This window comes from Schistocerca piceifrons, chromosome 4, assembly GCF_021461385.2.
Source record: "Schistocerca piceifrons isolate TAMUIC-IGC-003096 chromosome 4, iqSchPice1.1, whole genome shotgun sequence".
Lineage (NCBI taxonomy): Eukaryota > Metazoa > Arthropoda > Insecta > Orthoptera > Acrididae > Schistocerca > Schistocerca piceifrons.
Window position 1 is genome coordinate 381,259,889 of NC_060141.1, and position 16,574 is coordinate 381,276,462.

At 43.3% G+C, this 16,574-nt stretch overlaps 1 protein-coding gene across 1 annotated transcript in view; it reads left to right on the forward strand.

The window, feature by feature from the left end:
- The window catches only part of LOC124794669 (peroxidasin), a 197,827-nt gene that overhangs the window by 61,309 nt on the left and 119,944 nt on the right, over positions 1–16,574 (forward strand). Inside the window, exons 6-7 of the mRNA XM_047258204.1 lie at positions 9,569–9,717; positions 12,212–12,332. Of these exons, the coding sequence (XP_047114160.1) occupies positions 9,569–9,717; positions 12,212–12,332 (270 nt within the window). The remainder of the gene's footprint in view (positions 1–9,568; positions 9,718–12,211; positions 12,333–16,574) is intronic.

The following is a 16,574-nucleotide window of genomic DNA, read 5'->3' on the forward strand; positions in this document are numbered from 1 at the left end:
GTGTTGCCACCAAGCTTGGTGGGGTGTATAAAGGGCGTGACAGCGTCAGATAACGAGCGATCACTTTGAAAGGACACGGAGCTGTCAGGTGCACGTTTGTGACGGCGTCCTCAGTACCTGACTGACGCTGAAATGTGCTCATATTTGGCCACGTGATCGAATCGTGCAATATGCAGATTTTTGGGGCGTTCTGGTGGGACAGTGGCTCAGCATTAGACTGCTTGGGAATGTGGGGCAAGCATACTCCTCGTCAAGGTTCCGGTCGATCAAGACCACCGCAAGAGAGGATCACCTTATTGTGTAGCAATACGTTCACAACTGAACTCGGCATACGAGAACAAGCCACTGCTCGTTGAGACTGATGGAATTCTCACAGCACAACGGCACGTCACAGACATCATTCGCCCTGAGGTTTCATCTCTCATGCGAATGCACAGTGGTGCCATGTTACAACAAAACAAAGCTCGTCAACAGATGGAATATAACTTGTGGTGTTTTCTTTTTAAATATTAATATTTTGTTTAAGGTATTATTCTCTTGTGAAGATTCAGGAATGTGTTGTGAGTTCTGCACCACTTCTTGGCGGAAAAGGCAAAGACTTTTCAAAACACTTAAGTACTGTATGTGATAGTTTATATGTCGCCTGAAATCGTTTGCAGAAGGCGTAGCGTTCTCTAGATCAAGAACAGAGTTCGCACTGCCAGTTAATTTATTTGTGTCGTGATCATGTTCGACCACGACCGGATATGAGATATAGCAGCTACGAACAGAGAAACCTCAGGGACCAGACAGAGCTGGAATTTTTCTTTGCTATACTACACCACACATTAAAAGAAACTGGATTTAAAACACAAACAAGGTAAATAGCAATGCGCCTTGTGCCTTAACTGCGACGTTTGCCGACATGCAATCGGTCCGTGGTAGCTGTATGAAAACTATAAAAACACCGTTATGTCTGTTGCCATTAATAGGAGATGGATAACACAGAAATACTTTGAGTAATAAGCAGGCACTACAGCATTTGAGAACACAATAACCAATTTAATTACCTTAGTCAGTATTGCTAGCAATAGGCTCCGTGTATTTCAGTTTTATATCATGCTGGCTGTTTCTTTACATAGAGTCCTTTAACATTTTCGACATTTCATCTTAGCTGCACACATAAATTCTTACATAGCACTGCACAATAGTAATATTTTATAATAAATAATTAGTGCTTGCGGACCACGCCATATACGCGTCCGCCGTCTTTAAAAAATATAGCAGGACTGTGGTAACAGAAGAGGATTACAATTCTTCAGTCGTCAAAAAATAAGAAACACAAAGTATCTCTATACAATTTATGAACAATTTGTATTGTGCACCGTGGCGCGTAAGATATTCTTTGAAATATCAGCGTCGATCTAAGAAATTTTTACACACATTATATGGCTTTTATGAGCCTGCATGGTTAGATTATCGAATGTAAGTTTATTTAAGCTATCTAAATAGATACTAATATTACAACCTCTATGAAATGTCAGCATGATGTTGAGGTTCTATGGGGCCATCGAGATTATGTGTGGGACCAGGTCGGACATCAACTCCATCCCAGTGGCAGTATGGAGAATAACAAGGAACATTACAACAGTTGTGATCCATAGTACGTCACGAGACCACAAAACAGCTGCATAACGTCCTCCCCAAACGAATCAGTGGGCGCACCCTGACCAGAGAGTGTTCAAAGTTGTACTCATAAGTGACCTCGTACTGGCAAATTCTTTATAAATACTCGAGTTTTAACCAGTGAAATAACATCACACACCATCTCAAAATTGAAGTTTAATATCGATTACCTCTCCTCTTTTGCAGTGCTGCAGATATTAAGCAGTGTACAATCTGGTCTGTTGCTGCATGACGACCCACGTCACCCTTCTCTCTCGGGTTCTTTTGGTATGCAGACCAATATGACAGAGGTGCTGCTGTCCTAGTAGTACACGGTGATGTAGTTGATTAAGTGACGATGTGCCCAGAAGCCTAGCAGTCTTTTGTATCTGTACTTGAACTGTGTTATCGAGGGTCTGCCATGTTGTACAGACTCTGTTTGAGATCTAATGTTCGACGCTCAGTCTCTTGTCGATGCCTAACACTAGCCATGTCCACATACAAAAGGTATTCCACTATACTCACTTATACTGAACTTAATTATCCACTAACAGATACATTTATTTCTTCTTTTACGATGCGGTACAGGTACATGGTGCATGGCATTAAGAAGTTGAGTGGTCCTGAAGAGCATTCGGGTGCAGTGAATCGAGGCTTTCTTCAACATTGTCGATTAACTTGAGGCTACACGTTTCTTCCTCAGCACCATCCCAGTGTGATTACTCGGGACAGAAGATCTGGTTTCTTACTTCTTTTCGGTCTTCGGCGTGCACTCTGTTAACCTAATCAACTTGGTAGTTGTTTTGGACATCTTCAAAAAATGGTTCAAATGGCTCTGAGCACTATGCGACTAAACTTCTGAGGTCATCAGTCGCCTAGAACTTAGAACTAATTAAACCTAACTAACCTAAGGACATCACACACATCCATGCCCGAGGCAGAATTCGAACCTGCGACCTAAGCGGTCGCTCGGCTCCAGACTGTAGCGCCTAGGACCGCACGGCCACTCCGGCCGGCTGGACATCTTCGTGCACAATGGTAAGAAGAAGTGTGCTACAGAATGGTGTGGCAGCTATTGTCGTAAGAAAGCGGGACAGGAGCATAAATGAGAAGACCGATTAAAAATTTTTTGTTTATTTACAGACACAATCACATTCTTATGACACAATCATAACCGGTTTTGGCCATACAATGACCATCTTCAGATTCTATAACAATACAAAAGAAAATTTATATTAAAACCTAAAAATAAGTGCAATATTTAACCAGGCATATTAGTAATCTAGCTGATTTTATACGAAATACATATAGTTCATACCTAAAGGCGTCATACAGTGAACACAGGTTCATGCGTTGTCGAACTAGCTATAAAATGTAAAACACCGGTCTTATATTGGTAAGAAATCTTTGCGCTAGATGCGCGCGTCCTCTATAAGGTAGTCATTATTTTTCAAAAGCCTAAAATATGACAAATTTACTATTACTATTTACGTCAAATGTATGTAAAATTTAAAATTACAGAACAGATCGTTAAATCAGTGAAATAACATTTTAGAACAAGGAGAAAACATTGCTATAGTAGTAGCACTTGTAGAGTGTATTTCTGACGCCCGATGGCTGTTGCCTGTTGATGCCGTTGTCCATTAGTACGGCAGGGATGACACTGGCAGGACGACGAGTGTAGTCCTCTGCTGCAGGTGGATGGCACGCTCCTACGCCTTAAAGGTTGTTGACATCTGCTGCGGCCCGCAGTAGACAGTGCAATAATCGATCGCCGGAAGGCTCCATCCTCAGCTGAAGCACGTATGTAGTAAAAACGATTCGCTCAGGTGAACAGATCGTCGTAAATGTTGAAGCATGCGTCTGTTGCAAATTCATTCTTTTCATTGAGGAGTTTGTCCGGTTCTCTGCGTCTCGTAACATAAATCTCCAGTTTTTCTAAAATGTCTAATCGTTTATTTTTGTAACTTCATTTAGAATTTGAAGCTGTTCGTCGATATTACCAATATTATGACCTCCCTCTTGCATATGTAAGCCTAGCGCTGTCTTATTACTGGGATACGTGTGTTCTCCAGATCCTACATCAAAAGACCTGACTGTCTGTCCGATATAGCTTTTTTCGCATTCATGACATGATATTTTATTGGCTCCCGATTTACTATATTCATTACTTTTCGGTGGAAAGTTATGACGCACTATCTTTCTAAATTATCGGAAGTCCTAAATGCAATTTTATCCCCGTTTCTTCGGACTATATGTTCGATTTTATCTGACGTTTTGCCTATATTTTTCATAGTGGCGTACTTATCCTTTTCGGATGTCTGTTTTACCTGCCGTTTCTCGCTCCTTTTCATCTTCTTTTTAATTTTGCTACGTATGGAGTTAACTATATCTGGGTCATAATCATTTGCAAGAGCGACCTGTCTTAATATGTCGAGTTCTTACAAATAATGCAGTAAGGAACAAGAGTCCAGCAATAACAATATCAACCAGGAGGAGGCTCACTGGACTCAGTGCGAACGATGGCGTCGTGACGAAGAAGTTCCAAGTGTAAGTGGCTATGTCAGCTGCCGCCAGCCGTCCTACATTGTGACGGCAGAGGGCGTTCGTAGTACAGAGCCACTGGAAGCATGCCTCAGTGGGCAAGCATCACTGGGTCCCCCAGATCCCGCACGACCACTACCGATGTCAGACAAAAACTTAAACGTTCGTTGGCTACTTTATCGATATGTGACTCCACAGTAATAGCCGCCCTTCTTTAACCATTAGCTGGTTTTGTATGAGAGATGTATATAAACTGTTGTGTTTTGGCAGGAGAGCCAACACCGTGTTATTAGAGGAAGCCGAAAGGCACGCGTTTTAGCTCACGCAGGCTGGCGTGAGGTCTGGAACAGGACAAGGAAATTACAATTTAGAAAAACGGACGTAGCTGGTGGAATACTTCACTTAAATCCATTAATGATGAGCGTCGCTCTTGACTGTACATTATTCACAATATCAATAGTAACTGAACATGGCGCCTTGCTAGGTCGTAGCAAATGACGTAGCTGAAGGCTATGCTAACTATCGTCTCGGCAAATGAGAGCGTATTTTGTCAGTGAACCATCGCTAGCAAAGTCGGCTGTACAACTGGGGCGAGTGCTAGGGAGTCTCTCTAGACTAGACCTGCCGTGTGGCGGCGCTCGGTCTGCAATCACTGATAATGGCGACACGCGGGTCCGACGTATACTAACGGACCGCGGCCGATTTAAAGGCTACCACCTGGCAGGTGTGGTGTCTGGCGGTGACACCACATAAACCACTTACTGCAGAAAGGCAACATGTACACATTTCCTACTTTTGCGGCAGAGACAAAAAACTGGATACAACTGGTTTAATGCAATTTATAACGTGACTTGTAGTTCTTGTTTCTTGATGTTGATGAACTTGCTTGTTATATACATGTTAAAGTCAAGTATAGCATAAGGGGAAATAGAGGAACACGTTCAATTTCTGCAGCACACTGGATTCTCAAACTGATTTTTGTGTTAAGTAACTTGTTTTAAAATAAAGTTGTACACACAAACGTTTTTGCTATAGTAAACCTTGTTTGTTACACATTTTTGAATAATATTTGACGTTTTTCTTGGTTGAATGACTTAGTTACCTTAACCTACACCAGGAGATGCCGTTTTTGTCGGCCACGATGTGACTAAATTCCAAAACTGCACCTTTTCTTGACAGATATAGACCAAAGATTTCTTAATGTCATCCACATTGTTGTTATTTATAGGCAGTAAAGATATGTAGGCTGTCTTTGAAAGGAGCTGCAAAGGTTATACAGCTTTTCTCAACCTAAAATTGTCCATCGTCAGGCCAGAAATGTCCATGTTGCACGTAACTCTTTTCGGGCGAAGAGGTTACCGTATCTTATGGCACTTTGAAATAGTGAGAAGCCTTTCCGGTGCCTAGGAGCGACTTTACCATATGAATCATGGCTTAGGCAGGTTTTTTTTATAAAATGTAGGTTACAACGAAAAGTAGTCGATAAAAGAATCCACCTTCAGTTCATGTTGGTATGGGTAGGGTTGTTTGGGGAAAGAGACCAAACAGCGAGGTCATCGGTCTCATCGGATTAGGGAAGGAAGTCGGCCGTGCCCTTTGAAAGGAACCATCTCGGCATTTGCCTGGAGCGATTTAGGAAAATCACGGAAAACCTAAATCAGGATGGCCGGACGCGGGATTGAACCGTCGTCCTCCTGAATGCGAGTCCACTGTGCTAACCACTGTTCATATGAACAATAGATAACTTGCTATAATTTTTTGAGGAATATTATATGACTTCAACAAGTTCATCCACTGTATTGTATCTCTCCTCGTTCTATCACGTCCCAGGCTAGTTCCCCATCTGCAGTAAACGGAAAATTAACGGCGTCACATGACTAGTGTTTTCGTGGAAAAAGATTCCCTATTTTGCAGTAAACTATACATTGAGCCATTCTGAAACGTAATCGTCAAAAAACTGAATTTTTGTAAATTGTGGAATAGTTGCCTTTGTGCAGTAAGTGATTCATATATTTCAGGTACCACTTTTAGGTGCCTCATCAGATTCGCTGCGAGAATCTCCTGACAACTTGAGGAGTATTCTTCGTCGTACGACAGGCGTTCAATAAGAAAAGCAACACATTTTTCTCTTAAAACAGGTTGGTTTGATTCACGATTCCAATACACCATATTATTCTCCACTGTTTTGGATATAAAAACCTATTTTTAACGTAATATCCGTTCAACCCACGGCCTTACGCCACCTTATAGGGATGGCCTGTATTTCTACGTGGTACCACTCTGCTGGTTGACATCGGAGCGAATGTCCTGACGCATCAATAAACTCCCCATCTTCCATGTGCTTCTTCTATGGAGTGCATCCTTTGTTGGACCAGACACATGGAAGTGCCAAGGAGAGATCTGGGCTGTAAGGTGGATAAAGAACACTAGTCCAGTGAAGTTGCGTGAGCTTCTCTCGGGTGCACAGACTTGTGTGTGGCATTGCGTTGTTCGTTCATATTTTCGTTGCGATGAATACGCTGAAGTTATTTCCTCAATTTCCTGAGGGCAGTGCAATAAACTGCAGAGTTTATCGTAGTACCATGAGAGAAGACTAGAAACAGAATAACCCTTCAGAGTCACAGGAGACTGTCGCTGTGACTTTACCAGCTGAGAGTCCAGCTCTGAACTTTTTCTTCGGAGGAGAGGTGATGTGGCACCGCTCCATGGTTTGCTGTTTTGTTTCCAGTTCAAAGTGATGAACTCATAATTCAGTACCCGTGACGATGTTCGAAGAAAACTGGGCACGAACGGCTTCGTAGCGCGTAAGCAGTTTGGCACAGATAGTTCTTCGTTAATCTTTCTAGTGTCAGAACTGCCAACAGAAACATCCAGTTGTGCAACGAGGTGTTTGATTGTAATCTGTCGATCACCTCGAATGAGAGGGTCCCCATTTTCCAAAATTGCAGGAGTCACAGCTGTGTGCAACCGGCAAGCAGGAAGATCGACAGGTTTCCCCGACATTGTTGCGATTGTGAGAGACACCTCGCACAATTAATCATCGTGCTTTTGTTCCGTGTCAGATCTCCACAGACTTTCTGCGTGTGCCTGTGAATATCTGCGATGCGCTGATTTTCCGCCTAAAGGAACACAGTGGGTGCTCTCCGTTTCGAAAACACTCCCATTTCCTTTTTTTTATGGTAAGGTATTATGAAACCAAACTGCCGAGGTCATCCGTCCCTAAGCTTACACACTATTTAATTTAACTTTAACCTACGCTAATGACGACACACACACCCATGCCCGAGGGAGGACTCGAACCTCCGACAGGGGAAGCCGCGCGGATCGTGACAGAGAACGCGAAAGAACTTGCCCCCCTTCTAACAGCCGTTTACCGCAAGTCTCTAGAGGAACGAAAGGTTCCAAAATGGCTCTGAGCACTATGCGACTTAACTTCTGAGCTCATCAGTCGCCTAGAACTTAGAACTAATTAAACCTAACCAACCTAAAGACATCACACACATCCATGCCCGAGGCAGGATTCGAACCTGCGACCGTAGAGGTCACGCGGTTCCAGACTGAAGCACCTAGAACCGCACGGCCACACCGGCCGGCGAAAGGTTCCAAATGATTGCAAAAGAGGACAGGTAGTTCCATTTTTCAAGAAGGGTCGTCGAGCAGATGCGCAAAACTATAGCCCTATATCTCTGACATCGATCTGTTGTGGAATTTTAGAACATGTTTTTTGCTTGCGTATCATGTCATTTCCGGAAACCCAGAATCTACTCTGTAGGAATCAACATGGATTCCGGAAACAGCGATCGTGTGAGACCCAACTCGCTTTATTTCTTCATGAGACCCAAAAAATATTAAATACAGACTCCCCGGTAGATGCCATTTTCCTTGACTTCCGGAAGGCGTTCGATACAGTTCCGCACTGTCGCCTGATAAACAAAGTGAGAGCCTACGGAATATCAGACCAGCTGTGTGGCTGGATTGAAGAGTTTTTAACAAACAGAACACAGCATGTTGTTCTCAATGGAGAGACGTCTACAGACGTTAAAGTAACCTCTGGCGTGCCACAGGCGAGTGTTATGGGACCATTGCTTTTCACAATATATATAAATGACCTAGTAGATAGTGTCGGAAGTTCCATGCGGCTTTTCGCGGATGATGCTGTAGTATACACTGAAGTTGCAGCATAAGAAAATTGCAGCGAAATGCAGGAAGATCTGCAGCGGATAGGAACTTGGTGTAGGGAATGGCAAGTGACCCTTAGCATAGACAAATGTAACGTATTGCGAATACATAGAAAGAAGGATCCTTTATTGTATGATTATATGATAGCGGAACAAACACTGGTAGCAGTTACTTCTGTAAAATATCTGGGAGTATGCGTGCGGAACGATTTGAAGTGGAATGATCATATAAAATTAATTGTTGGTAAGGCGGGTGCCAGGTTGAGATTCATTGGGAGAGTCCTTAGAAAATATAGTCCATCAACAAAGGAGGTGGCTTACAGAGCACTCTTTCGACCTATACTTGAGTATTGCTCATCAGTGTGGGGTTCGCACCAGGTCGGGTTGACAAAGGAAATAGAGAAGATCCAGAGAAGAGCAGCGCGTTTCGTCACAGGGTTATTTGATAAGCGTGATAGCGTCACGGAGATGTTTAGCAAACTCAAGTGGCAGACTCTGCAAGAGGAGCTCTGCATCGCGGTGTAGCTTGCTGTCCAGGTTTCGAGAGGGTGCGTTACTGGATGAGGTATCGAATATATTGCTTCCCCCTACTTATACCTCCCGAGGAGATCACGAATGTAAAATTAGAGAGATTCGTGCGCGCACGGTGGTTTTTCGGCAGTCGTTCTTCCCGCGAAACATACGCGACTGGAAAAGGAAAGGGAGGTAATGACAGTGGCACGTGAAGTGCCCTCCGCCACACACCGTTGGGTGGCTTGCGGAGTATAAATGTAGATGTAGATGTAGGCAAGAAGCCCCAAACCGCACGGCTACCCCGCACGTCACACCTCCATTACAGACACTATTTTGAAGACTACGTATTTAGTGCCGCCACCTATCGGAACTTAATAGAACTATAGGGGCTGAAGCGGGAATATTCAACCACGTTCCACAACAAATTTTGCATTTCTTTTCAACCGCAATTGGCCGAGAAAAAAGTGTTGTATTACTTATTGAACCCCCCTTGTATCAGATTATTGTTGCGCTGGTGTTATCTGTTGAGGCCTGTGAATCCAGACGCTTATACGTTGCCACAAAACAGCAGTGAAAATAGCCTCGTCTTGCAGTCACATTGTTTGTATTGTCGTCTTCTAATCGCGCTGCCACGCATCGATAACAACAGTGAGAGTAGTATTACCTTTGACTCTCTTGCTGTTGAGCAGCGAAGCCGTACTTCCGGCGCACGCCGCTGGACCAGACGACGCAGGTGGGAGGCACGGTCACCCTGTACTGTGCGGCTGCCGGGCACCCCGCCCCGGAGGTCACGTGGACCAGGGACGACATCGCCATCACGCCCTCTGACAGGTTCCAGGTGAGTGTGTTGCGCAGTCGCACAGCCTTCAGCCATACATAGCTGTCAAATCCTATGCTACACAGTTTAAAGATAAGGGAACACCTGTATCTTTCAAGGCAAATACAAGGGGTGTGCAAAAATATGGAAACATCAGAAACACAACACATTACCATACCCTATACGGTGTAAGAAACCCGTTGTCATTCAAAGTAGCTTCCACTGGTCTCGTAATGGATAAATACAGATCTTGTATTGTTTTCAGTGGAATCTTATACCATTTTTCCTGCAAGATAGTGGCAAGTTCAGGTTACGGTGATGGAGGTGACTAAAGATCTCGCATCCTTCTCTCGAAAGTCAACCGCAAAGGCTCAATGACAGTGAGATCTGGTGTGTGTGGCGGCCAGGGAAGATGCAATAATACATCGTCTTGGAACACAGCATCACGACTGGGGAACAAATAGCACATCATGAGGTGGCCCTGATGATCCGAAATGGTCATGTTAACCTTGGCAGTGATGCGTCCTTGCAGAGTACTCACGGGGCCCATGGAATACCACGATGTGACTGCTCAAATTGTCACACAATCCCCGACAGATTTCACTTTTGGGATGTAAACCTGGCCAGAATTTTGAAACAGTTTGAGGCAAGCCACTGACTGTCTTCCATTGCTCCAGATTCAAGTTTCTATGGCTGGGGCACCACGTTTTTCTGTTACGGGCATTTCCATCACTGGTGTGAAGCTTTGGAATTACATCTCGTGTCGCTGTTCCCAGAGCTCCCTTCGTGTTGTTTCGCTGCTGACGGGTTCGCGAATGCGACGTTCAGTTCTGCAGTGACTTTTCAGCTGTCGTCCTCTTATTTTTCGTAACAATCCTCTTCAATGACTGCATGTCAGGAGCATGAGATTTTCACAGCTGAGTGTTCGCTGAAATGAAACTTCCTGGTAGAATAAAACTGTGTGCCGGACCGAGACTCGAACTCGGGACCTTTGCCTTTCGCGAGCAAGTGCTCTACCAACTGAGCTACCCAAGCGCGACTAACGCCCCGTCCTCACAGCCTTACTTCTGCCAGTACCTCGTCTCCCACCTTCCAAACTTTACAGAAGCTCTCCTTCGAAACTTGCAGAACTATCACTCCTGAAAGAAAGGATATTGCGGAGACATGGCTTGGCCACAGTCTAGGGGATATTTCCAGAATGAGATTTTCACTCTGCAGCGGAGTGTGTGCTAAGCCATGTCTCCGCAATATCCTTTCTTTCAGGAGTTCTAGTTCTGCAAGTTTCGCAGGAGAGCTTCTGTAAAGTTTGGAAGGTACGAGACGAGGTACTGGCAGAAGTAAGGCTGTGAGGACGGGGCGTGAGTCGTGCTTGGGTAGCTCTGTTGGTAGAGCACTTGCCCGCGAAAGGCAAAAGTCCCAAGTTCGAGTCTCGGTCCCGTACACAGTTTAAATCTGCCAGGAAGTTTCACTGCCTATCACGATCAAACACAATCTTTCGTCCATGCCTTGACTTGGGGTATGATGTTTTTCTACTTTCTCTTTATATCATGTAGGTCTTCGACACGGAGCCTCTTGAAACGCCAAACACCTCGGATACCATTATTACCGAAGCACCCACCATACGAGCAGCAACAATTTCCCTACTTTCGAATTCACTCAGCTGCGACAAAATGCACTGAACACACGGAACACTGACCTGACTGACCTGACCGTGACTGTCCGCAGCTCGTGGTCATGCGGTAGCGTTCTCGCTTCCCACGCCCGGGTTCCCGGGTTCGATTCCCGGCGGGGTCAGGGATTTTCTCTGCCTCGTGGTGACTGGGTGTTGTGCTGTCCTTAGGTTAGTTAGGTTTAAGTAGTTCTAAGTTCTAGGGGACTGATGACCATAGATGTTAAGTCCCATAGTGCTCAGAGCCATTTGAACCATTTAACCGTGACTGACAGTTGCAATATAATGAGGTCATTGTACAGGCGCCGTTCATGGTCAAATAGAACAGTGCAGCTTGCAGACTTTTAGCATCTGCATTTATGTTCAAGTACGAATTTCTCAGAGTGCTTCCATATTTTTGTGCAGCCCTCGTAACTTCGATAATAGCTAGCGATAGTTTATTGTTTAAGGTCTGTAATATTTGTTTAATGGATGTACAGCCTTCACAGGTGGCCAACCTGTCTGGAATCCAAACTGTCCTATGCTCAATAAATTGTTTTCTAAGTTTAGGGTGAGACTACTCTTCAATCCATTACTTTTTCGAGTATATCGTAAAATTACGTTAGTACGAAAATTATCAGCTTTGTCATGAAGAGGTTTATAAATGCATATTTAAGCTGTCTGGAAAAAATTGGCTGTGGCAGTGATCCATCACAAATATCACTAAGAGCATTATTTATTAAGCTGGAAAAACTTTTCAAAATGACTTTACGTAATGACACAAGGCCCGTAGATATGCTAAAGAGAGTGGAGGAAAAAATTTGTTACTTGTTAAAATGTCCATACGTACGAGTCTGTATGTTGCAGTTGGAGAGTGACGGGACCCTGACGGTGACCAATATCCAGCGGGAAGATGGCGGCAGCTACAGGTGTACCGCCTCCAACTACATCGGTCGCGTCAGCACCGTCGCTGAGATCAAAGTAAACGGTACGTTATCGTCAGACTCTCGTGTACACAACTAGAACAGTGAGAACTGTCTATCGATAGAGCAGTACCTGCGGTACACTTGTTGTAGAAAAATGGTTACCTAATGCTGCTTTTATCTGTTTCAGAACATTGTTGTTTTAATTAAATTATATATTTCAGTATGTCAGCACCAACTTTCTGATTTTTCTCCTAATAGTAGGTCAGAATAAGATATAAAAGCTGTTATGTTATATTATCAAATAAATAAACTGTAAAATATAAAATTTTTTCTACATTGGATTTTCCAGTGATATTCACTAATTTTACTTTTTCTTTATTCCAAATTCAGAAACAGAATCACATGCTAAAGGTAAATTATCAATAATATTGAACCTTAGAGTAGATACGTGTTTACATAGCCCCTTGCACTTTTAGAACCCATTGGGCACGCGTGTTTTATGTGCATATAGTACGGCATGGCTGTAGATGGAATTTACTCCTTCTTAGAAAAGATTTTTTGTTTCAGATCACTGCATGAGTTTTCTTCCTATTTTTCCGTGACAGAGAGTAATCAAATATGTATAGAAAATTCTATTTAATAGTAGTTACAAATTTCGACGACCAAACTAAATGTATTCAACTGACACCGCTATATCAGCGCTTTTCTACAGTTAGATCAATTTGCATGGCAAAGAATCCTTAGCTTGTCACGAATTATCTTTCATTCCACATTTTCTTAGCTGCAGCTATATTCCACGCCCACTAATTGTATTTGATTATTGATATTTCGTTTGAGCGAGACACCATAGGAACCGAGGAGACGTATGATTTCAATAGCTGTGACACGACGTACGTATTGCTGCTTTTTCATTTGCATGCGGAAATGGGTCGGACACAAAATGATAACCCACTTTTACAATGTCATGGAAAAGTATCTCAATTTTTGAGCCAGTATTAAGCTTGAGAATGTTTTGGGATAATTATAGAATACTGACATAATATTCATTTTTGGGAAGTTGAGTCAACTGACAAGTGATGAAGTGGTAACGGTACTGCAGAAGAGATAAGAAATATAAATATCGGTGAGGACTTTTAACGTTGCCAAGAACGAGTATCTGCTCTTCATTTTTAGGAGGCAGATCCCTAATTTTCACACCGGAATACGCAATACAAGGCGTCAGCCTTTAACATCGGCACCAAGGCTGCATTGCACTCTCATAAATGCCAGCGACATGACAAAATTTTTGTCATATCTGGGTTACCAAATAGAGACATGAAAGCTAGAGAAATCGTTACTTCTCATATGAGACTCGTGCTAGTTCGGTAAGTCTATAACATTGCTCAAATCTGCCGCATTATTACTAAAACCAAATGCAACGAATTGTCATCCTTCAGAATATGGAAACTAAAATAATTTATTGTTGTCGGACACAGAGTGAACAGAGGAAATAGGATGGAACACAAATATCTTATCTATTTCTTCCTTCTTCTGGGTCAGCGATTTCAAAGCGGCTGTCCGCCTCCGTACATCTATCAAATGAACTGACAAACACATTGGATTCATCCGCAGTAAGCTTGGGCTGTTGTTATTGCCCTATACTCATCTGGCCAGAAATCCATGCCTTCTTTCCATTTCACTAAACTGGCCCCCTACCATATCTAGATTGAGCCTTTGCGTTTGCCTTTTCAGGTTTTCTAGCTTCCCTACGACTTTGATGCTTCTGACATTCCGCGCCCCGATTCCTGGAACGTTATCCTTTTGTTGATTATTCGATCTTTTTCTCACTGTCATATCCCCCATTAGCAATCTTTTGCAAATGGAGAGATCATCATAACACGTTTTCAATTACAGGGCACATGTCCTGTAGATACACGTTATATGTCTTTAATGCAGATTTCCATTGCTTTCTGCATCCTCATGCCGTTGATCATTTCTGATTTTTCCGCGTTTAGGGGCTGTTTCCCACCCCGAGGACAAGAGAGTGCTCTGAATCTCTGTCCTCTCCTCCGCCATCTTTCACAAAGCCATTGGCAGAACGAGGGTGACTTATGCCGGAAGTCTTCGGCCGGCAATGTTGATTATTGATCAAAATTTCAGCGGTAGCCGGTTTCGAACCCGCGACCGATACATTTCGACTACTAGTCGAAGACGCCACCCCTTGCCGTCGGTGCATAAAAAAAATTCAAATGACGTGAGAAGCAGGTAGTATTATACTCCCCGCTTTGGACAGACTGAACAACGACTTGAGATTGTCGTTACACGTCAGATCACGGTGTTATTTGGCCGGCGGTCCAAAAAATGGCTCTGAGCACTATGCGACTTAACTTCTGAGCTCATCAGTCGCCTAGAACTTAGAACTAATTAAACCTATCTAACCTAAGGACATCACACACATCCATGCCCGAGGCAGGATTCGAACCTGCGACCGTAACTTTCGCTCGGTTCCAGACTGTAGCGCCTAGAACCGCACGGCCACTCCAGCCGGCGCCGGCGGTCCGAAAGAGAGTTACTTGGTGGCTGCGAAAAACGTATTTCATCACTACACCAGGAACCATGAAGGCTCTTCCCGTAAAGAGCCATTAAAAGTTTTCTCATGGGGATGATCAGCAGGGGGTCCTTGAAAATGTTGAGAAGCTTCAGCGACAACTTCAGACACAAAACCTGACACCGCAATCAATGTTTACTCCATAAACCCTTAAACTGCACAAAAATCCTCTTTTCTTCATTAGCAGAAAATCACGATAGCTGCATCAAATACCTGTACCTGTTCTTAATTAACTACACCGGCTTAACTCGAACTAAATTTCGTAGCCAAAATGAATTTTTCACTCTGCGGTGGAGTGTGTGCTGATATGAAACTTCCTGGAAAATAAAAAGACTTTGGTGGACCGGGACTAGACACCAGGATTTTTGACTTATGGAGCTACACGAGCACAACCCCTGGTTTCGAGTCTCGGTCCGGCGCACAGTTTTAATATGAGAGGAAGTTTCACGTTAGTGCAGACTCCATTGCAGAGAGAAAAATTCATCTTATAAACGCTTTACAGGCAGTGGGTAACCCCTATCTGTGCAATATCCTTTCTTCCAAGAGTGCTAGTCCTGAAAGTCATGCAGGAGAACTACTGTGAAGTTGCGAAGGTAGGAGATGAGGTACTGACGAAACTAAAGCTGTGAGAGCGGGTCGTGCGATTTCATTGGGTAACTTAGTATGGCAAAAGTGCTAGTTTTCAAGTCCCGGTCCACCACACAGTTTTAATCTGACAGGAAGTTTCACATTTCTTAGGTTGTTCAGGGATATTCTCTGACTCATGGTCACCGGTGGATCGTTTCGTAGTAATAACGGTATTATGACTTACCCGATTTGTTGCCCAAGTTAGCTTTGTTTCTATGGAAATACCTAACACACGAAGTCCATGTACAGAGGAAAAAGTACAGCGACACTCGAATCTTGAGCTTTTCCCGCCGTATCGAATGTTATTTGTACTGTGATGTGGCTGCATTCGCAGCGAGAACTGCACAGCGTAGCTATCTTGTGATATTCTTCACAAGCATTTAGCATACGGGAGGTACATTTCGGTCAGTTCTTCAGCACTAAACTTACCCATATTGCTATTTACCAGTGTAGATCTACAACTAGCACTGACGGAAGAACAAGCCCGAGACAGAACCGAGCAATACCGAATGCAAATTTGAGGAGATGAACGAATGGATTGAGGTTATACCCAGAAAAGGTTCGCAGCGGGTACCGTCAATATTCGCACTACTGTACAGCTATTTTCATAGCAGTACGTATACAAAGATAAATGCGGGAAAGAAATCAAACGAAGTGCAGTTATTCTCGAGTGGTATACCTGGGACGACGTTTCCGTTATACCAAAATAATTAGGAAATTACGTTGAATAAACGCTGAAATTTTGTCAGTGGGGCTCGATTTTGCCCTGGATTGTGTTATACACTATACAAACTAATTGTATTTACGTAATTAGTTCATAAATTTCTCATGTACGTTTTCATTGATAGCAGAAACCACCAAGAAAATCCTTTATTTAATTCAGTATTTATGAAACAAAATCTGCCTAGTTCGACATGGCAGTCCAATGTTCGTGGATTACCTTTATCCTCGAAGTGTATTTTTTTTTTCGTTTTCAAGACTTCCACATCATGAAACTTCGAATGCGCATGTTCATTTTTTTTTGATGGACTGAATATGAGATATAAAAAACGCGTCATAAATATTTGGCGTGTCTCATCATAAGACTACA